The 22,754-nt window shown below is 43.3% G+C and overlaps 3 protein-coding genes across 4 annotated transcripts; all 3 read left to right on the top strand.

Moving 5' to 3' along the window:
- The first annotated feature begins 174 nt into the window (after nt 1–174).
- Nucleotides 175–9,715, top strand: abcb10 (ATP-binding cassette, sub-family B (MDR/TAP), member 10). Its single transcript, XM_080054083.1, has 14 exons — nt 175–1,119; nt 1,498–1,704; nt 2,363–2,565; nt 3,290–3,424; nt 3,729–3,875; nt 4,759–4,894; nt 4,997–5,092; nt 5,352–5,561; nt 5,650–5,729; nt 5,859–6,039; nt 6,452–6,495; nt 6,795–6,829; nt 6,979–7,037; nt 7,171–9,715. The coding sequence occupies exons 1-14, from the start codon at nt 684–686 to the stop codon at nt 7,362–7,364; spliced, it is 2,163 nt and encodes a 720-aa protein (XP_079910209.1). The 5' UTR covers nt 175–683; the 3' UTR covers nt 7,365–9,715.
- Nucleotides 9,716–14,423: 4,708 nt separating this feature from the next.
- Nucleotides 14,424–18,758, top strand: acta1b (actin alpha 1, skeletal muscle b). Its single transcript, XM_080025080.1, has 7 exons — nt 14,424–14,562; nt 15,430–15,566; nt 16,223–16,547; nt 16,963–17,124; nt 17,645–17,836; nt 17,953–18,134; nt 18,265–18,758. The coding sequence occupies exons 2-7, from the start codon at nt 15,438–15,440 to the stop codon at nt 18,406–18,408; spliced, it is 1,134 nt and encodes a 377-aa protein (XP_079881206.1). The 5' UTR covers nt 14,424–14,562; nt 15,430–15,437; the 3' UTR covers nt 18,409–18,758.
- Nucleotides 18,759–19,952: 1,194 nt separating this feature from the next.
- ccsapb (centriole, cilia and spindle-associated protein b) lies at nt 19,953–22,751 on the top strand. 2 transcript variants are annotated; one of them, XM_080053822.1, is made up of 5 exons: nt 19,953–20,039; nt 21,065–21,420; nt 21,527–21,631; nt 21,878–22,083; nt 22,185–22,751. In XM_080053822.1, exons 2-5 carry the CDS (start codon nt 21,072–21,074, stop codon nt 22,365–22,367), a joined length of 843 nt encoding a protein of 280 aa, XP_079909948.1. In that variant the 5' UTR covers nt 19,953–20,039; nt 21,065–21,071; the 3' UTR covers nt 22,368–22,751. The 2 variants fall into 2 exon arrangements, with proteins under 2 accessions (XP_079909948.1, XP_079909949.1); XM_080053823.1 differs by lacking the exon at nt 21,527–21,631.
- The last annotated feature ends 3 nt before the right edge of the window (nt 22,752–22,754 follow it).

Raw genomic sequence — 22,754 nt, 5'->3', positions numbered from 1 at the left:
CAAAAAAAATATATAATTAGCTTTTTGTTCGTTAGGGTACGGCGCACATCTCGTCTTAAAACAAAACTCTAGGCTATTATGTCGAAGGCATAGCATAATGATTGGGGTTTGATTGGTCGCGTCTGGGGAAAGTTTCCTAACATCAGCCATTGAATTCCCAGTCAAGGAGGAAGAGGAGGAATCGTGTCTGTCTACATGCGAACTAGCCTCAAACCAGGGTCACCTTTCCCATTTCTACCCTTTCACACTCTCCCGGTGGAGATAAGGTTTTGTTTCTCGGAGTGGGCTTGGTGTTTGCTTGGTGGAACTTTGGCAGCTTGTGTTTCCACTTGACCCGCCTGCTGCGACCGACAGATGACAGTGACAGGCGGGGTGTTGGTGTGTAGCTGCTCGGTGATAATAAGAGATAAAAGTGGGTGAGGGCGGCTGTCAGGCACAGATAAAACGGACAATAACCGCCCAAAGTGGACAATGTAGCGGCAAGAAGCTCCGCCACTGCTCGGCTGTTTACATATTGTGTTGAGCCCTTTTATATACTATCTATGGTTGAGCCTCACAGCTGGTGGACTAACATGTTCCTGACTCAACAAGAAACGACTCGACGCTATTGAACACTGTGGAAAATACTTGTTTCTTTTAATTGTTTTCAAATCTAGCGAGTAGCCTAGTGACAACTCGGGACGATGCGGCTCTTAATATGCATGCCAAGGTGCACACATGGAGTGTATCTGGCCAGACTCAGGCTGACACAGCCCGGGATGTTTTGGCTACAGCACCGTGTCACCCTTTCATCTGCCCCCCGGAGGAAGAGACACTCCACCGGGGTCAAACCAGCCGCTCTCCCGACACCTGTCTGCTCGTCCAGGCCTCTCGTGTCTCTTCTGCCCCGAGGTCCATTCAGAACTCTCTCTGTGCTCAGTCCACACTCACAGTCAGGTCGAGTTCGGTCGCACGCGTATACACCTGTTGCCTTCGCCAGCTCTTCGGCCGCCTCCACACCGGACGGACCCGAGAGGAGCCGGGAGGACACAGAGAGGGACCAAACGCCGACCACGGTTCCCACGGAGGATGTGAAAAGGATTTTGCAACTTGCTCACCCGGAGAGATGGAGACTGGCAGGTAAAGCTTCTCCTGACAGGTTCTCAGAGAAAATCATAATAATACTTTTCCATCTCACTCTCAAACTGCTACACCTGGAGTTTGGACGGTGTGTGGGTGTCTGTTTGTCAATATCAGTATTGATGTCGGTATCAATAAAGGCAATACCCATCCCTATCCAAAACAAGGCTGCTCTGCATCCCAGCTGTTTATGAGGTTCATTTGCAGATTTCCAGCTTTGATAAACAACCTCAAGTACCAACTTTGAAGTCAAACTACATCACATTTTATAACTGGGACTTTTGCCTTCCACTATCATTTTGCTTTAAGTGTGTGTCATGTTTTTGATTTAGAACTTGCTGTGTTTTTCCGCCTCCTCCCTCCCTCTCTCCATCCCAGCTGCTTTAAGCTTCCTAACCGTCTCCAGTGGAGTGACGATGTCGGCTCCGTTCCTGCTGGGTAAAGTGATTGACACTATTTACACCACTGGGACAGACATGGAGACCATGACGGCCTCCCTGACGTCTCTGTGCATCATGCTGACGGGGGTGTTCCTGGCTGGTGGGGCAGCCAACGCCGCCAGAGTCTATCTCATGCAGATCTCAGGTCAGACATCCAGGAAGGGCGGTCAATGGCTGCACACATAGAAACACGGGCCCACACGCATATTAACGCACATGATCAGACAAGTCACTACACAGTTTTGTATTTTTCATTGAACGATTGCCCGGAACACTTAATGTAATCACTCTACAAGTTGGAGCGGATTCATTTTCTTAAAGCCTCTAGAGACCTTGTCTGGAAAAGTAAAAATCAATATATGATCAAAGGTGGGTTTCTCAACAAGCAAAAGTCTGATTGAGAATACATTTTAATGCATATTATAAAACTTTGTTTTTATTGTCAACAGACCGTTTGACAGGACTGTCTTGGTGTGGCAGTATCAAACGGTCTCCATGGCACCAGATTTTATAGAACTGCCTTGATTGGTTCAATATACTGATTTTGTAATAAGAACCAGAGCATAGCCCACCTCATCAAAACCGGATTTCTGAAAAGTTTATCACCCTTAAATGACAATATCTTTAATTTGGACTGATAAATGTGCATAATTCTTTTCAGACACTTACTATCATGCAACTAACTCTCCAAATGACATAGTAGGAAGGATTTTGTGGATTGGGGTCTTTCAGGGGGCTTTAACTAAATCGTTTGAATGCGAAACTACCATCTCATTTCTCTTTCTTTTCTTTTCTCTCTTCAGGTCAACAGATTGTCCGGAACCTCCGCGCCTCCGTCTTCTCCTCCATCCTCAACCAGGAAGTGGCGTTTTTTGACAGGAATAGGACCGGCGAGCTCATCAACCGCCTCTCGGCAGATACGGCCGTGGTGGGTCGATCCATCACAGACAACCTGTCTGACGGGCTGAGAGCTGTGGCCCAGGCAGCTGCTGGTGTCAGCATGATGGTGAGTACGGCCCTGCATCGTGGTGGGGATGGGCTTGAATGGTACAGTTATGATGTGAAATGTTAGGTATCGTGTCTGAAATCGCCTTTACTGAAATCCTTATTTTCTCTATTGTTTTGCTCTAAACCAATCGGTGACATTAAACCCCAGAGTAAAGCATGTGCATAGGTATGGTGTTGTTGAGTTGTTTGGGACAAGGAAGTAGTTGTGCTGTCTGTCGGTATGTGAGCTTAGAGTTCCTCTCTGTAGTCTTTTGGGCTGTTGGGAAACAGGCTTTCTACAATACTTCAAATCAGTACAAGGTAAAAGGTGGATTCTGTTGTATGACTGCCACGCCCGTCGCAAATTAGTGTGTTAATCCAAACCAAGCTCATATGGCTTTATTCTGACACCTCTCTCTCCCGCCTACTTTTCATCACATTTTAGCACTCGTGAATTGAGGACTTGTTGACTAACAGGTCTATCAGGTGATTAAGAATAACAATTGAATTTACACAACACATGCCCACAACAGACAATTTGTTTTCCTTACAAGGAAGTAATCATTATTTCCTGCTGTAGTCGACACACAAGAAAACAAATGGAAATAACCAGTGTAATGAATGATTTGTACCACTTGGTGTGAACTGTTTGCAGTTTCGTTCCACCTCCTGTCATTCTCCTCTCCTTTTTATTTCAATTAATTGTGTTTTTTTTCTCTCTCTCTCCTTCTTTCCTTCTTTAGTTTTATGTCTCCCCCACCTTAGCAAGCTTTGTGTTGCTGATTGTCCCTCCTGTGGCTGTCCTGGCTGTAGTCTATGGCAGATACCTTCGCTCCCTCTCCAAGCGCACACAGGACGCACTCGCCCAAGCCACACAGGTACGGTGATACAGAAACACACAGGCCTAGAAAAAAAAACCCACTGAGACCTTGTTCCTGGATTTTATTTTCACATTTTTTTTTGTTTAAAAAGTCCCGTTATGTACAACAGCGGAGATTTATGAGACAATATCTGAGGATTTAGTTATTAACAATGTGTAAGCACGGTATTGCTGATGCTCCATAGTGATGAATGCACTTCATTAGCTACATTTGCAGTGTATATTTGCTGTGTGATAAGCTGAGGTTCAATAGACAACATGCTAATAAAAGTGTCTGTGTGCGTGTGTGTGTGTGTGTGTAGTTGGCTGAGGAGCGTATCAGCAACATGCGGACGGTCAGGGCTTTTGGTAAAGAGCAATCGGAGGTCAACGCATACACTCAGAAAACGGACCAGGTCTTGAGCCTGGCCAGGAAGGAGGCTGTGCTACGAGCTGGCTTTTTTGGAGTGGTAAGTATTGCGTGTCCACAGTTGGGAAAGTAGGTGTTGCACCAAGGCTTCTGCTTTTTTTTGCCGTTGTATTTCAGGGTTGATGCAAAACCACAGAGTATTTTCCAAATACCTCATACAAGGTCGTAGAACTGATTAACCCATCTGTGCTTTTTCTTTCAAAGGTTTTTTTATTAAATGTTAGTAACGAAATTGTAGCACAATGAATACAAATTTTTTCCCCTTTTCTTCCCGAACATACCCCACCCACATCCCACCCTCACACCCCCATCTGTGCTTTTTAAAATGTTTAACAGGCCTAAACAGGTTTTGTCTAAACTTATCTTCAACACTTGGACATCTCTATTGTTTTCCATGTGATAAGTTGTTCCTTAGTTAGTATGACATTAGCCTTTAGTAGTGTGCCTTTATTTATGTCACTGATTGTAGACAATATATTAGAAAAGCTTTCCTATATCACGCAGACACCGCAAGCAACAGCCTTCAAAATTACCATGACATTTAATTAACAACCGTTTCAACAAAAAACATGCACCCATGCCTGAAGCGGTATCATTTATTGTAGGGCCGTTATAAAAGTAATAATAATAAAAGTGATTTTATAGGTTTATAGAGACTGTCAGCGAGACACATCAGTTGGCGCGTCAGGCAGGTGCCCGCATCAGGCTCTAATTAGTGCTGTGTCCAGGGTAAGCAGTGATGCCAGATGTTGTAGTAATCCAATAACTGTGTGTGTGTGTGTGTGTGTGTGTGTGTGTGTGTGTGTGTGTGTGTGTGTGTGTGTGTGTGTGTGTGTGTGTGTGTGTGTGTGTGTGTGTGTGTGTGTGTGTGTGTGTGTGTGTGTGTGTGTGTGTGTGTGTGTGTGTGTGTGTGTGTGTGTCAGACTGGGCTCAGTGGCAACATCATGATCCTGTCAGTGCTGTACAAAGGAGGCCTTCTGATGGCCAGTCAGCACATGACCGTGGGAGAGCTCTCATCGTTCCTCATGTACACCTTCTGGGTGGGCATCAGCATTGCAGGTAACACACACAAGCATTCTTTTTTTCTATCATAGAAATGTCCTGTGTGATTGTGATTGCATATGGCCTTTCTTTTCTTTTCTTTTCTTTTTTGATGTGTAGGTCTGAGTTCATTCTACTCTGAGCTGATGAAGGGTTTTGGAGCAGGAACCAGACTGTGGGAGCTGCTGGACCGGAAGCCAGAATTTCCTATCGATGGTCAGTACACACAAACACACACACTCTTTTACTCTCACAGGCAGATTAATACCTCATTAAGTACCCATGTTTGTCCTAAACCCGTCGTTAAAGTAATTGTAATTGTAATTGTAAAAGTGTTTTTTCTTTCCTCACGCCATTACTGCTTTTCAGAGAAGTGTATGAGGGGGGGAATTTCACATCTATAGTCTAAACCTTTTCTACATGATCACACTATTTAAATAGTCTTTTTTGTCCCTCTTCCCCTGCTCCTCCGCAGAGGGCCTTGTGCTGACTCCAGAGCAGCTGAAGGGTCGCTTGGAGTTCAGTGACGTCTCCTTTGCCTACCCGACTCGTAAGGAGGCTCCTATATTCCAGAACCTCAGTCTGCTGGTCCCAGCTGGTACCATCATGGCTGTGGTGGGGCCCAGTGGCTCTGGGAAATCCACCCTGGTCTCACTGCTGCTCAGACTGTACGACACGGATAATGGTGAGAACGAGCTCGTTCTGCTGATCACAAACTTTTAAAAAAAAAAGTTAGATTGGATGATGGTTTTACCCTGACCTCTTTTCTCCAGGTCTCATCACTATAGATGGTCACAACATCAGAGATCTAAATCCCCATTGGCTCAGGAGTCACATTGGAACAGTCAGCCAGGTAATAAATTAATCCTTTATCTCTGTCGTTATTCAAATTTTAATGAGCGGCCCAAAACAAATAATTGAGTAAAGATTGCATCTGCCTTTTTCTCAGCCTCACCCTCTCTTCTTCCCACCTTTCTCCCAGGAGCCAGTGCTGTTTTCCTGCTCCATAAGAGATAATATAGCATACGGTGCGTCAGAGCCAGACACTGTGACCTCAGAGGATATCTACAGTGCAGCCAGAGTGGCCAACGCTTATAATTTCATCCAGGCTTTTCCTAAGGGCTTTGACACTGTGGTGGGGGAGAAAGGAGTTCTTTTGTCAGGTGAGAAATAGGCAGAGACGAGACAGAGATGCACTATGGAAACCACTCATTTTATTCCAGTTTACACAAGACGGTTTGTACCTCCAGGCAGTCGAGGTGTGGCGGGGTCAATGGTAGCGATTTTGTCGAGTAAATATATGTCCAGTGTTGGGGAGCAGGCTTATCTATCCTTTCCTCGTTTACCTTCTAATCAATAATGAATTTAAATTTTTAAGTAATTGATTTGCCGTGTTTAAATTGCATTTATGAAAGAGACATTCATTTTAGTCCTGCATTACAAAATAAATGCAATTTTTTTTATACATATTTTGGAGAGACAGCAGAGCTTACTTAGTTAGGAGGCACATCGGTCCCATTTAGACGGAGCGTCTGTGTGTGCACGTCATGTTTACCTCATGTGTTTGTCCCTCAGGTGGTCAGAAGCAGAGGATAGCCATAGCCAGAGCTCTGCTTAAGGTAAGAGGATCACAGCAACATGATGCTTTTTTTCTGCTGTTTATCAATCTATCTATCTATCAGAAAGCTAAGCTCTTAGCTCTGGTCCTACCTGTCATCTGTGCACAATATTTTTTCTGTATAATCTATGTCATATAACAGTATGTAGATGTATCTCATCACTATTCACTGCACCACATAAAATGGCTTGAAATCACAAGGGGGACTAGGATCTATAAACTTACATATGCTTTCTTTTTATCTGTGAAACCTGAGTTTGTTTGTATAACACTATTTCTCTTCTATCTCTCTATATATAGAATCCGAAGATCCTGCTTTTGGATGAGGCTACCAGGTGAGAAAGACTTAATCATCTAACAAAATTGCCTTACTCACAATACTTCTGCCATCTTTACATTTCTGCTGATAGAAATGTTTAGTTTTGCTGGTGAGAGACACAGGGTATCATGTTGAAGATAATCCTAAAGCACTATCTTTCCTCAGCGCGTTGGACTCAGAGAACGAGTTCCTGGTGCAGCAAGCCTTGGAGCGTCTGATGGGAGGTGAACCTCTCCGTCTTTTCTAAATCTATTGAAAGTAGAGATAACAAGCAGTTTTTTGCTCAGTGTTGTTCTTTTGGGAGCTATTCTTGCGGCTCGGTTTCTCATTCCCTGCCCCTTCTCACCCAATGGACAGGAAGGACCGTGGTGATCATCGCACACCGTCTGTCCACCATCCAGAATGCCAACGCTGTGGCTGTGCTGGACGAGCGGCGCATTGCAGAGTGTGGCCGGCACACAGAGCTGCTGGGCAACAGGCAAGGACTGTTCAGGAAACTGATGGAGAAACAGGCCTTTCTACAAGAAGCACAGCAACGAGCCCTCCGCTGACAGGAGGAGGATGAGTGAATGAGGACGGGAGGTCAGTCAGTGGCTGGGACAAACCCACAGCTTTGCTCAAGAATGAAACCTTTCACAGGACGACAGATCAACACCAGAGAGAGAGAGAGAGAGAAAGAGAAAGGGAGAGAGAGAGAGAGATGGAGGAGGTACGAACGCCACTAAGACACATAAAGGGAGTGTAGCGCCAAATGAAGAAAGCAAACAGACTGGGTAATCCACAGGAGGCCTAAGAACTGAATCGTAGGCCAGACAGTTCCTTGAGATGCTTTTATTTTGAAAATAATTATAACCTACACCAAAAGAAGAGGACAGGACGAGATGCTGACATTGAAAGTCAGACACTCCTCCACACAAGGAAGGCTCATAGCCATCATCATAAAAATCATAATAAAATCATTGTCAGCACCATAAATTATGGGGAAAGAACATATCCTGCTTTGAATAGTTCAGGCACACGGGAGAGATGTGACAGTAATGAATCTGGTGGAAATAACATACCTCTTCATTTCCCTGCTAAGGAGCACTGTGGTCTGTTATCACTAAATGATTTTCATAACCAAACCTAACAGCCCAGTACGAGAACAGAACTGCTGATATGTATTTGTGTCTATTTATTATAATTGATAATAACATGCAGAGACTTTTTATTGTCATTCAATTTAGAGTTTAAACAACCCAAATGTGTTGTCCACACCGTGTTGTTATTAAGGAAAACAAAGATTAATCTTTAGAAATATTATTGATGGTCCTGTCAGTCACTGCTGAGGTGCTACACATCTAATGTATAAAAATCAGTTATTTCTCCAAACAAGGATTTGGTCTCATTGGATCACATTTACATTGGAATTGATTTGCCTTAATTGGCTGCTCAGACTGCTAAAAGGTTCCATCTTCATTTGTCAAACAGAGTATAAAAATGTGCAAAGTGACTAGGGGAAAGTGGATTGAGGCCTGCTAAACAGCCTCTTTTCTGGCTTGTGATGGTACAGGGAACACGTCATCAGAGTCAGGTAAACAGTGCCGTCGGTCACATGTTTTCTTAGTCAACTCTCTTGTTCTCATCTATAAATGGTGGAAAACCAGGAATCCAACATTAGGACATTCAAATGTGAGTGTACAACCTGTCTGTGTTGGAGGTGATCGTCCCCTCCTCTCTTTTTCAATCACTGGGGTGTTTCCTGGAGCTGTACTCGGCCAGCAGTAAGTTCTACGGAAACAGCTCTAAGAACCACCTACATGTTGACCACAGCGCAGTTAAGCCAGCTAAATATTATAGCTGGCTTGGAGAGCCTGACTCGGAAGTAATGATTCTCCTCAGTAAATATTTGGATAGTAATTGCCCACTTGGCTGCTCCGGCCAAGTCCAGAGCATAGTGTTTAACAGGATTTATTTTATATTTATTTTTTCTCAAAAGCCCTCAGCTTTAAGTCTCCATAGCCCTAAAGAGCCTGTAGATTGGGTTGTTTCTAGAATTTGCTTGTGAAAAACACAAATTCAACTTGAACATCAATTGCTTAATTCCACAGTTGATAATCAGAAAATTGCATTTATCAGATGTTTTTACGATCATTAGGTTACTTTTTATTTAAATTGACCTTTGAACTGTGGTAATATGATGTTTTGGGTTTTTTACACCTTTGGCAACATGCAACATTGATCTACAGTACATGGCATATACAATCACATAGTGTTTAAATCTATCTCACTTCGAAACTATATTTCTATTCTAGATTGTAGTACGGTGGAAGAGCATTCTGTCACATTAATTAGATATAATGATTGATTTGGACTATTTGACCAAACCCTTAACAGTTTTTTGACATTTCCGAAATTGAAAATAATCGTATTTAAACTACAGTGTCAGGATAAAAGAGTATGTTTATCATTGGTAATTCGACATTTCAATTGCTGACTAATGCTTTCTGTATTCATGCAGATGTTTTATATAGGCTATTTATTACAGGGTAAAGACTGTACTCTGTTAAACTATTGATTACAAGATGATTAATTGCAGAATGTATATTTGTTCTGCTTACCACTGATTTTCAAGTTAAGTTTTGCATCAAAAACACATACCCAGGCACTTCTATTGGGGTTCCTTGTTGAGGTTGGTGCTATCAACAAACCCTGCCCAACAACCACATAGAATCAAATAACGTTGTTCTAAAAAGAAAAACAATCACTTCACCACTCACTGACTGTTTGCCAGCTATTGATGGATCCATTTCTCTTTCTCAAATCAAAGATCATGGTTTATTTTCCTCTTGTATGTTATGGGTCATAGATTAAATGATGTCAGTAATGTTTGACAGGTTTCTAATGATTTTTGTGTTTGTTAAATTATTATACTTAAATGTAAAGGTAAATAAAGAAATATATGTTTTTTTAAGTGGACGGGTTTGTTGTTAAGCTCTTTTTTTTAAAAGTGTATGCTCTTTGGTCTGTTTCGGCACATATACTGTTCACTATTTTGAATCAGAACGTGTTGAATGGATGTGAACATCTTGGTTGGATATACCCTAACATTACCCAAGCTTTTTTTTTTAAATATAAAATTTAATTTCAAAATTAAGAGCCAGTAAATGGGATGGGAAGAGATGAAACAAACAGACATATCCTTCCCTGTAGCTTGTACCATATCACATTTGCTCATTCATTATTATTGACAAAGCATAATAAATAGTCAGTGTCAGCAGCAGGTGGTGCTGTTGCTTCATACATAGCTAGAGGTAAGCTCGGGTATGCTTCCTGGATCAATGTGCATTCAATCCATCATACCAAAATAAAACCTTGTGGTAATGATATGAGTAATGTGTGTATGCAGCTGTTGCTGGGTTGTGTTGACAGTGTGCTGCTGAGTGCCTCATGCAAATAGACTCTGCACATTGTCCCACACATACAGGTCCTAACACAGCAGCAAATGAATGCAACCAGTTGATTGGTCCTCCTATGAACGTGCTCATCGCAACTGTGCTTCAAGAAAATAATCTATTACACATGAATCAAGCATTTTTTCCATGTTTAAAAAAAATCATGTACTAGGCTATATTTTACGGACATATTTTTATTTATTTGCACATACAGTATATGCAGGACCATGAATGGTGAAAAGACTCCTTCAGACAGTTTGTAATCATGAACTAACGTCTCTGAATTCAGCAGTGTTCTCCTTGAAGCATATGGTCGAGGCAGCAGTTGCGCTTCCCGACTCAGCTGGCCTATGCAGTTGACCAGGTGCCGCTCGGCCCTGTGTGGGTTTCCTATTCCAACTCCCCATGTGCTGCAGCTCCCTTCACTTTTCTCTGTATCCCCTCCCCAGCTATTCGAGGAACTACAGGAACTGAGGTTCTTCTGATCCTTCTCGGACTGACACAACTAAATCACTTTAAAGTTATCCCAAGTGCCTTATTTGTTCATAAGATAGGAAAATAAATATCACAATAAACATCTTGGTCCAAAATCCATTTATAATAAGAAAAATAAATTATTTATATAATCCATGATGCGTTTTCGCACACAACCATACCACAACACAACACCATGGTTGGTTGCAGACCATGGAGAGGGTCTTTGGTCTCATAAAGCAGATTATATTAGGTTAACCTGAGTGTCCATATGACACATAGCGCCACTTTAAAACAGGGTGGTTCGGGAGAAAGGGAAAAAATTTGTACTCGCTGTGCTACAATTCCGTTGTTACTAACATTTAATAAAAAAAAACTTTGAAAGAAAGAAACAGGGTGGGCTTAGCAAGCACAATAAAAAGAAATTTGCTCAACATTTCCAACAATCTGGGGTCACCTTTTACAAACAAATTAATTAAGCTGGCTTTTTACTTTATGAGATGGATGTCTTTTTTGGACAGGAGTGGCCAAGAGGCATGGTGTCCAACACTTCTTGTTCCACTATATGTCTTGTAGATCCTCCTCTAAGGAGAATAAGAAACCAGCATTAGGAAGCAGCCGGCGAGGAACTGATTTGTTCAGCACATAACCAAGAAAACCCAGGCTTAACAGGAAGATGAATAAGTTTGTAAACGGAATCATATCACACGATTTGGGCTACTTAATAAATTACGTTTAATTATTTTTTTTACAACCCTGTCTCAAAGAACTTAAAAAAGGAAAATTGTTTCAAAGTACAGTCTTAACTATACATTCGGACTCCTTCTGTTGTTTTAAGACACACATGAAAAAAAAACACATGAACCTGTCCTTTAAAGCACCTTTACCTGTCCATTTACATTATCCTCAGTATCAGTATCCTCAGACCTTCATCACCGTAAACACTAGATAGACATAGAAAACTTAAGCAATTCTCAAACAAAAGCCCTGTCTGTCTGTCCTTTCCTTTGTCTATGTAGCACATGAACACACGACCACGCTTAAAAAGGTAGGACGCAAGTGTATAGCTTGAGCTATTCTTACCTCTTTCTCTAACACTCTCGCCCTCTGTGCTCTCAGCCGAATGGGAGAGAAACAGAAAGAGAGAGAGAGAGAGAGGAAGTTAAGATCTAACTGAATAGGTGACAAGGTAGACGACTGAGCATGCTCTTACAACAAAAAACTAAAAAGCAACAACAACAAAAAACTTCCATTTGTCTCTACCTGTCCACCTCTCTTCCTTTCATTTGACTGGCTAAAATTCTGACACTTAATACAATCAGTTCTTTTAAAATAAATAGCACAAAATAAATACTCTTTCTGTCCAAAGTGTCTCCATCAGCTGGCTGCATGACATGCCGTCTGACAAACTAAACTCATTTCTTCTGCCACCTGCTGCACACGCCATTTCACCTCCCTCTTTCTCCTCCCCCTTTCCAAGTGGTCTCTCCTGAAGACCCCCTCTGACCTCCCCTCCCCTCTTTCTGTCACTCCACGACAACTGTCGGCCCCTTTACATTTTAGGCGTTTTGTAGGCCCCCCTCGGATCCAAAACCCCTCACAACAAGTGCTTAAAAGTAGCTCTATACCTTGCTCTGAAGCCCCCTCCCACAGTACCCACACACTGCCTTCTTTCGGTCTGCAGACTTCGAAGCATTTCCTCCCTCCCACCCCCTTCTTACCCTGTTTGTCTTGACATATTAACGAGACATCCAGGATTCCCCCTGACAGGTTGTAATGCCACAGCGCTGAATTTGCATTTCAAGTGCAGAAACAATGTTCTCTGAGGACATAGCTACACACATTTTACTTTTACTATACTTAAAGTTCCTGTTTCTCCACGGCTTCCCCCTCTTAACCAATTTAAGTTCACAAAATAAGTGAATTATCATGTCCAACCCAACCCCTACCCATCAGCCCTGAAGCTGTCTGTTGCTGATATAATTTGAATCCTAGTCATTAAAGGTTATTTGGTTGACATTTATTATATCCCACTTGCACCAGCTTTAGGTTTTGATACGAGACACAGTATCACATTTTATGTGTTTGAACAAACATTTATTATGATATGTCTTAAAGTTCTTTAATTGCATTCTTCCTTGTATAACATCTAACTTTCTTAGAGGAAACATGTTGTAAAATAAAAAGCCTAATGTTCCAAAGAAAATTGGTGGCATATATTTCATGGAGTTCCAGATGCCAATCCACATGGATATTTTTCTTATTTTCTGTTTTAATGTCCTTGCAACATGTTTTGCTTTCAGCAAGGAGTCAGCAGTTGGCCCCACTCAGTTGTCAATAGAGTTGCCACTCTTGTTGCTCTTTTCTCTGTGCTCCTTGAATTAACCAAATTAGGCCCATTTTATCTCTCTACCTCTTTAGATGTATCTGTCTTTCTCTCTACATGTGTCCCTGTTATCAATCACTTCCTTTGAGTTTAATATGAGCTCCTTGACACCTCATCTTCCTACACTACTGCTGGTCTCTCAGTTCTATAACACACACCAACATACAGTACATGTGCACACATGTACACACTTTGAATGTCTTTCTGTTTCTCACTCCCACTTTCACACAGACACACATGCACACATGCACTAGCTCCCCTCCTCCTTTAGAGTTATAATTATTACAACTGCTCCACTGACAGACCCGTGTAGCCCCTACAGATAAGGTTTCAGCTGTTGGCTGTTCATGAGGCGCTCTCCTTTTTTATTCAATAACACTCTCAGATATGTGTGAATATCCGGCCATGCGGTTTGCAGAATAGCATATTTTAAATTGAACTAATGATTTTTACAGTGAATATGAAAAATATATGCAGTATATCAGATTGGATGTGCAGGTGTAGTATGTTTTTAAGAAAAAGGGGATTCCAGTCTGCAAAGAACATGATCTTCTATGTACATTCACTAGTAATATTTATGATTTTCATTATAACAGGTTGTACAATCATTTAAAGCTGAAGATGGAGACAGATATCCCTAATGTGCAGATTCAAAAAGGCCTCAGTTTTCTACTCATGGTTCCATATGTGGTTCAGTTGAATGCACCCTCGGGTCAGGCCAATTGCATTTTATGCAATCAAGTGCAAGTAGTCTGCTTTATGATTTCATAAATAAAATCTCCGACTGCTCACGTGTCGAACTGTTTCCACACAATAAAGTCCTCCTCCTTTTTTAAATCAAAGTATTGATTACCTTGTATTGATCATGATGTGAATTGAACTTTTAATTGGCACTTTCAGGCTAGTGCACCAGTCCTGATCAGTCAGTTGTTTGGGCCCTAGCTCTCACTGTGGTCTAAATTTGTTCAGATGAGGGCAGCATTTTCCCATTTTAAGGCTGGATGAGGCCTACTAGCAGCAAATCTATAACCCTGGTTGGTAGCAACTGGCGTCTCCCGTAGCAAACCCCCAGTGGCTCGCGCAATCCTTATACGGCCCTCGAGGTGGGACCGCGGGGCTCGATGGGAGGTCAAAGCGACAGTTCCATATATGGCGCGCGCTCTCTCCTCACCGGGTGCGCGCAGCGTCACTCCTGCTCCTCTCCGAATCCTGATGGATGGAGATCCCTCCTTCCCTCAGCGAGGCGCGCCTGCTTTCTGCATCACCCACTCCTCCTCCTCCTTGGCCTGTCAGCGTCCTAATATGGCAGGGGGTCGGGATGGGGGCCAGTGCTACGGTTTGTGAATGGTGGAGGTTGGGTATATAAGGTGGACAGTCAGAAGGGAAGATTGTAGCTGGTTCAGCAAGCATCACTGGTTGGTCTCATTCTCTCCGAGCCGCAGACACTCCCCTAAGGTAAGACCCTGCTGCGATGCCTGAAGACACACATCCATTGGGACACCCTATGGGCCTTAAGCCGAGCGACTCTGGAGCATCCACTGGAGCAGGAGTTAGGCAGTACTGCCCTGGACAGGACATCTAGGACACTTTTGGAGGCAGCATGGGCAACTCTACTGGAGGATAGGCTAGACTGCAGGAGAAAGCTTTTACTGAAGGAGAAGGAAAAGGATTTGTAAAAACTGTTAACAGGAGGCTGAGAAGTATCATAGATTTTTACTTCTCAACAGGAGAAGTTTCCCTCTAAACTAGGTCTGGAAATTATGGATAGATAGATTGAGAAAGTAGACTGGATGATTGACTTACTTCAGCATCCTCGTGGTTTAATTGATGCAGCAAGAAGCATTCAGACTAATTAAAAGCCAGCCATAGTTTCATTGAGAAAGGTATGAATGAGATTGAGTACACTTTTGATTTTACTTAAAAATTCACGTAGTTTTACGCACGCCAAATTAGAATAATATAAAGAGCAGATAATTAGTCGAGACTCATAAGACACTCATCTGATGGACAAGATAGTTAACATCCATATTGCTCTCTTTTAAAGTGATTTTTGTTTAGGTTTATACAGTATATATGCATTGCGTAATTGCCTGGTGTCAGTGTGCCATGGCCACATTTAGCTCAAGGCAATGGCCTGATCCTGCTCCAGTGAATGTTTCAATTATTTTTAGTCTTTGTAATATCACCAGTTTTACCTAGTATTAACTTGCAAGGAAAAAAAGCGGAGAACCAAAGTGTTTGTTTGGTAATTATTTCGGTCATATACAGTTTATGTATCGCCATGTGGTTCTTGAACTCTTTTCTCCCCCTCCTCTCCAACAGAAGCCATCATGTGTGACGACGAAGAAACTACCGCCCTTGTGTGCGACAACGGTTCCGGTCTTGTGAAGGCTGGGTTCGCCGGAGACGATGCCCCCAGGGCCGTCTTCCCCTCCATTGTTGGCCGTCCCCGTCACCAGGTAAACAGCGGAGATACAATACAATAATAGGACAGAATAATGGAAAGTAGGATTTTGAAAACCAATTATTTTAATAATGACTGCTCAGTAAATTTAGAAAGAATACAATTTTCTTTTATTAGACACGATCTCAATACAATACAATAATAGGACAGAATAATGGATAGAAGGTTATGAAAACCAATTTAACAACTATTGTAATAATTACTCATCAGCAAATTTAGAAGAATTACAATTCGTTTTACATTAGGTTTACAAAATATATAGATACACAGTATATTGGCCATTCTCTCATGCAGGTAGGCTGCTGGAGTGAATATTTAACTGAGATTTTAATTAATTAGTATTAGAATGTAGTTGTCTTGTGCAATTATTAACTTTACTCTGGCATCCCTATGCCAGAGTGGTTGTGTTGAGCCATGTACTTCTGGCTCCCTTTATCAGCAATGTAGCCTTTGACATATGGGACTAAATTAGTCACAGATGAATTGACAGGTGCACACCTGCACCTGTCTGTCTCTGTAGACCACACTGTTATTTGGCACATTCACGCAATGATCAACGTGCCTTCCGTGCAAGACTTTAATCTGACCAGAAGAAGGTCAAACCTCTGTTTGGATTCTTCGATATAACCATTCCCCTTTCTTGCACTTCAGGGTGTCATGGTCGGTATGGGTCAGAAGGACTCCTACGTCGGCGACGAGGCTCAGAGCAAGAGAGGTATCCTGACTCTGAAGTACCCCATCGAGCACGGCATCATCACCAACTGGGATGATATGGAGAAGATCTGGCATCACACCTTCTACAACGAGCTGAGAGTTGCACCCGAGGAGCACCCCACCCTGCTCACTGAAGCCCCCCTGAACCCCAAGGCCAACAGAGAGAAGATGACCCAGATCATGTTTGAGACCTTCAACGTCCCCGCCATGTATGTGGCCATCCAGGCTGTCCTGTCCCTGTACGCTTCCGGCCGTACCACCGGTAAGACTGACAGCAGCAAACAGCTGCTACTTATCACACAGGCGAAGCCTCCTAAACACACATAACTGAAAAAGAGACAGACAACCTTTAAATAGTAGCATATAATTTAACAGACAAAAGTAACTTATAAAATCATTTTACCATCTCAACACATAATATTAAGTGAGATAGTTATGCCTTAACTAGCACTTCCAGCATTTTACGCACAACTTTTACGCACAGTCAACCAGCCTTTCTGGGACTGTCTACGCTGTTTTATGGCCAACGCGATACGTGCTTTCAGCGTGTATTTGTAAATCCTTCCTCGAGCACACACTTAAGCCACAATATTACGTTATTGTTGAAGTGCAATGAAATGTTTGAAGTCTTTGTGTCGCCTGGACTTTGCTAAACTCTCGCCTTTCCTCTCTCCCAGGTATTGTGCTGGATGCTGGTGATGGTGTCACCCACAACGTCCCAGTCTATGAGGGTTACGCCCTACCCCACGCCATCATGCGTCTGGACCTGGCTGGTCGCGATCTGACCGATTACCTGATGAAGATCCTGACAGAGCGTGGCTACTCCTTCGTGACCACCGGTAAGGGACCTACTGAGGGCCTTCTCTAACAAAAGAACTCCCAAAAAACATAAGCAAAATATTCGCTTATGACTAAAATATTATCATAACTTACTATCTTTTGCTAGCAGTATTGGAATAGTTTGCAACACATACACTTTACAAAAACACGACCACCAACAACAAACCTCCACGTGCCATTTAATGACAGCCTTGTGCAAAGGCCTAGACACGTAATGAAATTGAATGACATAACTCACAAAGCTTGTGTGACATAGTGCTGCCTGTGCGCTGTGTCCGACGGCTACAGATGATTAGGCACAATATTTTGAAATACTAAAAAGGTATTAAAAGGTACAGTGAAAATTGGGTCTAGCTGAATGTTTAAAAAAAGCAACCCATTTATATTTCAACTTTATACATTTCCGTAACTTTCAAAGTTCACCCCGTCTCATTAGTTTGCCATGATTAAGCACACGGTTTCTGTGGTCTAGGCTGTTTGTCACTCTTAATAATATTTGATCAACTTGCCTACTTACAGCCGAGCGTGAGATCGTGCGCGACATCAAGGAGAAGCTGTGCTATGTGGCTCTGGACTTCGAGAACGAGATGGCAACCGCCGCCTCCTCCTCCTCTCTGGAGAAGAGCTACGAGCTTCCCGACGGTCAGGTCATCACCATCGGTAACGAGCGTTTCCGTTGCCCAGAGACCCTCTTCCAGCCTTCCTTCATCGGTAAGTCAGACCATCCTTACATTTTACTGTCTTTTCGAACAGCACTTAATCAATAGTGTGCCAAAATATGGCTGCCCTCCCCCTCATCCTAACACTTGCCCCTCTCACCTGACCAGGAATGGAGTCCGCTGGTATTCATGAGACTGCTTACAACAGCATCATGAAGTGCGACATTGACATCCGTAAGGATCTGTACGCCAACAATGTGCTCTCCGGTGGTACCACCATGTACCCTGGTATTGCTGACAGGATGCAGAAGGAAATCACTGCCCTGGCCCCCAGCACCATGAAGATCAAGGTAAATATTGCGACAACAAAAACACAATGAAGCTCATAATTGATAGTCGTTTACGCACACGAATCAACTTATACGAGCATTACGCACGGGCACTTCACTGATCCATCTTCTCCCTCTCCCTCTCCTCCAGATCATTGCTCCCCCCGAGAGGAAGTACTCCGTCTGGATCGGTGGCTCCATCCTGGCTTCCCTGTCCACCTTCCAGCAGATGTGGATCTCCAAGCAGGAATACGACGAGGCAGGCCCCAGCATTGTCCACAGGAAGTGCTTCTAAATGCGCCCCCTTCCCCATCGTCTCCATGTCAACCATCAACTATCTGGAGATCAAACAAGAAAGAGGATCGACCTCTTCGGCACAGCAACACTCTTCTGCTGTCAATGGACTTGCTGTCTGCGCTGTTGACATTTTATGCATTTTTTATTCGCTTAAACTGTGCATATTTTGTAGCTGTTTGTTGTCTGTGTTGCACGGAGAGAGGCTGTGAGAAAGCCACCACTGAACCATGCATCCAACCAAAAATTTAATAAAAAAAATAACAACAACAACATGTTGCCCAACACATGTGAATGTAAGTGTATATACATATTGATAACTTATTAAAGTCCATCATTTGGTATTTATGACCCCGGTCTTGTTTGTCTGAATAAGGGAAGGCATACAGGTTGAAAAACCAAAGCTTTGGTAAAAAAAATACAATCCAATACAATAATGGGGATTATATCTATAGCATTTTAAAGGTGCCACTGAAAATAATTTGCCCTCATAACCATGCAAATACAATATCGTGAAGTTCAATATTTGGGGAAACCAGATTGAGAAAATGAACAAAAAATCATCATAACCATTAAACCCGGGACAAAATGAATTGACTCAACACACCTCTAAACATGCAGGGATACCACAAACCAATCAGCTCATGGGTAGAGTTCATTGAGGTTGATAGGGGTTGTTGCTACGGCCCACTGAATCATAGTTGGATAGTTGAGAGCAGAGGGAGGGTCTCTCTCAGTCCCATCAACCACTGCTGACTGGGGGCGGCACATATAGTAAAAGGCGACCCTTGAAGCTCCGACAGTCGGAGATTGCCTTGCCAGGAATTTGCCTGGGCAGCAGCAGCTCCGCTTTAGACCGAGCGGATCAGTGGCATGGGATACCCGACACCCGGCTCTGAATCCCGTTGAGCTGCATGTCCAGCCCCGGCCCCCAGACCATCTTTAGACAAAACCAGACCCCCTGTAGGCCTACCGTGGGACATCTTCGCAAGCCCTACCTTATATGCATAGAAGCCCATCAGGTTATCATGGGCGTGGGGTCTGGGTGTGAGCTTAAAACACAAAGCTTGGAGCGTCTGAGGCGCGCACCACCCTGTGCCCAAATCACCCCATTGACCGGTTTTGGAGCATTTGGAGCCTATAAAAAGACACCCTTCACGCTTTGTCTTTGACACTCCCGTTTTAATCCCTCAACCTGTGGAGCACATGGGCAGGGATGATTACAAAATACACTTTTTGATGCACATAGGCCTATTCAGCTGGTTATTATGACACTTTTGGGAGTGGCCAAAGCATTTAGCCAATTTACCAAGCAACACTAAATTAAGCTCATGTGTTGAATTGAGCTTACTTGGACACTATGTTCATATTGTCCAAATAAGCTACAATGACACAAATGGTCTTTTCATGGTCTTTTACGATATGACATATATATAAATAATTATCGGCCAATTGGTTCATAACAGACTCGGACGCATTCCTGCCATCCCGGGGGCCACCTGTTGCGCGTGCGTTTTGTTTTTTTAAAAGGTCCTAGAGCGGGCGGAGCTACGAGACGCAGCCTGTGATTACAGTCAGCAGCACCATGAACACCATCTGTTCTTTCCTGCTTCCCTGAAATTCGACGCCAGTGTAAGTATTTTTACCGTACACAAAATTAGACTCGCAGCTCTGTATTTCTGCTTTCGACCATTGAACTGTTGTAGATGAGATTCAGTGGACGGTCGGTCGGAGAGATTTACGCCTGGCCTATATTTGCGAGCGCTGACAGGCGATGTCGCCACTACATATTACTAAATGGTTAACATATAGCCTATTATAAACTAAATAAAACTGACAAATTTGCCATGGGGGGTTAATAGCCTATATGCTATTAAAGCCTTTAGGCCTACGTCCATGTTATGGATCAACATGCATTTTATTTAATGCGACATGACTTTCATTAGCCTATTAGGCTACAGCCTAAAGATGACAATTTAATATCGACTTTTTGAGCGTTGGAATAGCCTACAATACTCCTCTTATTTCTTCATTGAAGATCAATGTTGCAGTGATTTGAGGCATAGGCTACATGTGGGCTAGTAATAAATAGTGTTTTCATGCCGTAATTGCAGCTGACTTTACTTTGGAGGATTCAACAGCCGTTTACACAACAGCAGCCAATCATGAGGGAGGCAACCGATACGTCATTACGTTCAATGCATTTTTCGCTGTAAGCGTTTGTTGTCAGTCGAATAGATTTTCACCTGAGGGAGATTTGTAGAACGCCGTTTGAGTTTGCGTTAGCAGATGTCACATCTTTTCTTTCCCTCAAAACTAGATGTAGGCCTATAGGCTATCTGTATCCCGGGCCGGGCCCATGGAGGCGAGCTGAGTCCTGGGAGAGGGGGGCGGACTCTGTAGCCGGGGGAAGCCTCCCGCTGCTCCGCCATTGGTCTGAACTGGCTCCTTTTCACGGTTTAAAAGTAGTGGGCGGTGACACCAAAGAGCTGCGTAGCCTATAAGAAAACATAACAAATATGTTTATTGTTTAGGCTGATGTGTTTTTGCTATACATAGTGTAGATGCTACACCTCTCAAAGACCTGTAATGTGCGTGTAACAACTCTTCTTCTGTTAGGCCTATCCAAATTTCCCTTGGTATTTGTTGGGTTTCAGTTGAAAGATGGTGACCAAGAGGATCCGCTCGGAGTACATGAAGAAGTTCAAAGACCCCAAACGGGAGACCTACACCAAGTGTTATGAGGAGATGCTGAGGTACAGGCTGACCCGCAGGCTGCTGGAGCACACGCACAACCCCTTCTTATGGAGCGGCTCGGACACTGATTCCGAGTCCGGATCGAGAAGTCCCCCTCAACCCAGTAAGAACCAGGTCCAGTCTGAGGCCTGCAGAGACGTGGTGGAGCAGGCTGAGCTGGAGGAGTGTGGGGAGGCTAGAATGGACAGACAGCAACACCTCCAAGAAGAGAAGGAGGAGGAGGAGAACACCTCTGCTCGACTGTCTGCGCTCCATGGTAAAAAATCAAATAAAAATGTAGCTGTATATGAATGAACGACAAGTGCAACATATTGATGCGTGTCCCCCTGCTGTACCACATGATGCCATTCACTCCTCTTAAGGCTCACAGGTTGTAGGTGGCACAGAGGCCAGAGCGCCAGAGGGGAGGGCAGGCAGCAGCAGAGGCGGTAAACAGCTGATGGTCCCCCACAGGGAGGAAGACAGAGGTATTTCAGAGTAGGCTATTAAAGCACTGTCCATTTGTTAATCAGTGCCTTCAAATATGCACAAACTCTAAGGAGTATGAGTCAAAATGAAAGAACAGAAGAAACTTTGATTCTGTAATTTACAGTATGTCAAAGATGTGGGGACAGATGCATGTATATCATCAAAGCTTCAGAGTCACCTATTACACATCTAATAAAACACGCTCTTGATATTCTGCTCCATCTTTGTCTTTTTCTATTCTGTAGAGAAGGACACTAAACCTTCCAAATCCTCAAAGCAAGCCTGGCACTCCAAGCGGGTCAGGCCTGCACCGGTAGCACGACCACCCAGGGAGGACGTCGGTAAGGAGAGCAGTAGGCATCCTTTCGCCCTGTACGGTTCAGGAGAGAAGGATGCAGACATCGCAGGCAGAAAGACGCACAATGTTGGACCCGCAGCTTCCACCAAGGAGGTAGTTAGTCCCTCCATCTTGTCTATCTGTCCTGTAGATCTGCACAAGACAGGCACTGTTATTATTATTATTATTGACGGTGTCATACATTCCCCTGCCAGATCCATGACGCTGCACTACGGGCCAAGACCAGGCGGGAGGTAGGGCGTCAGGTCCAGACCCAAAGGACAGAACGGCGCAGGGCCAAGTCTGCTGATGTGGACAAGGACAGAAAGCTGCTTCAACCCGAATACAACCCCTGGCTCACTGAGTACATGCGCTGCTTCTCTGCTCGCTCCCGATAGGACATGCATGCACATGCACAGACAGACAGACAGACAGACACACACACACACACAGATACACACACTCAGCGGATATACTTACATCAGGGCGATTCCGGACAAAAATACAAAAGGAAAGCCATTATTGCCTGTTTTGAATATTCATAGAATAGAGCACAGGGTTCATTGATTCATTCAAAATCACCTTGATGTTTATAATTCTCAAAAGTCATGATGTGTATCTTGAGCTTTGAATTTCAGTGTGGATTATTTTTAATATCAATTTAAAATGTACAATAAGATACATTTTATGGGTTGAATTTACTCTGGGAAGAACGATTTGTTGATAGTTAATGTATATGATAAATCAATAGTAGATATTTTGATTAGGATGAAAAAAGTATTTGA

The sequence above is a fragment of the Ammodytes marinus genome (assembly GCF_949987685.1).
Source record: "Ammodytes marinus genome assembly, chromosome: 1".
NCBI classification, from domain to species: Eukaryota; Metazoa; Chordata; class Actinopteri; order Uranoscopiformes; family Ammodytidae; genus Ammodytes; species Ammodytes marinus.
This window is presented reverse-complemented; position numbering and strand designations above follow the sequence as displayed.

Coding starts and splice junctions, on each gene's coding strand:
- abcb10 (XM_080054083.1), top strand. CDS start 684: ATGCGGCTCTTAATATGCATGCCAAGGTGCACACATGGAGTGTATCTG. Junction 1,705..2,362: donor CTATCTCATGCAGATCTCAG/GTCAGACATCCA, acceptor TTCTCTCTTCAG/GTCAACAGATTGTCCGGAAC. Junction 6,496..6,794: donor TAGCCAGAGCTCTGCTTAAG/GTAAGAGGATCA, acceptor CTCTATATATAG/AATCCGAAGATCCTGCTTTT.
- acta1b (XM_080025080.1), top strand. CDS start 15,438: ATGTGTGACGACGAAGAAACTACCGCCCTTGTGTGCGACAACGGTTCC. Junction 15,567..16,222: donor TTGGCCGTCCCCGTCACCAG/GTAAACAGCGGA, acceptor CTTGCACTTCAG/GGTGTCATGGTCGGTATGGG. Junction 17,125..17,644: donor CTACTCCTTCGTGACCACCG/GTAAGGGACCTA, acceptor GCCTACTTACAG/CCGAGCGTGAGATCGTGCGC.
- ccsapb (XM_080053822.1), top strand. CDS start 21,072: ATGGTGACCAAGAGGATCCGCTCGGAGTACATGAAGAAGTTCAAAGAC. Junction 21,421..21,526: donor TCGACTGTCTGCGCTCCATG/GTAAAAAATCAA, acceptor ACTCCTCTTAAG/GCTCACAGGTTGTAGGTGGC. Junction 22,084..22,184: donor CCGCAGCTTCCACCAAGGAG/GTAGTTAGTCCC, acceptor TTCCCCTGCCAG/ATCCATGACGCTGCACTACG.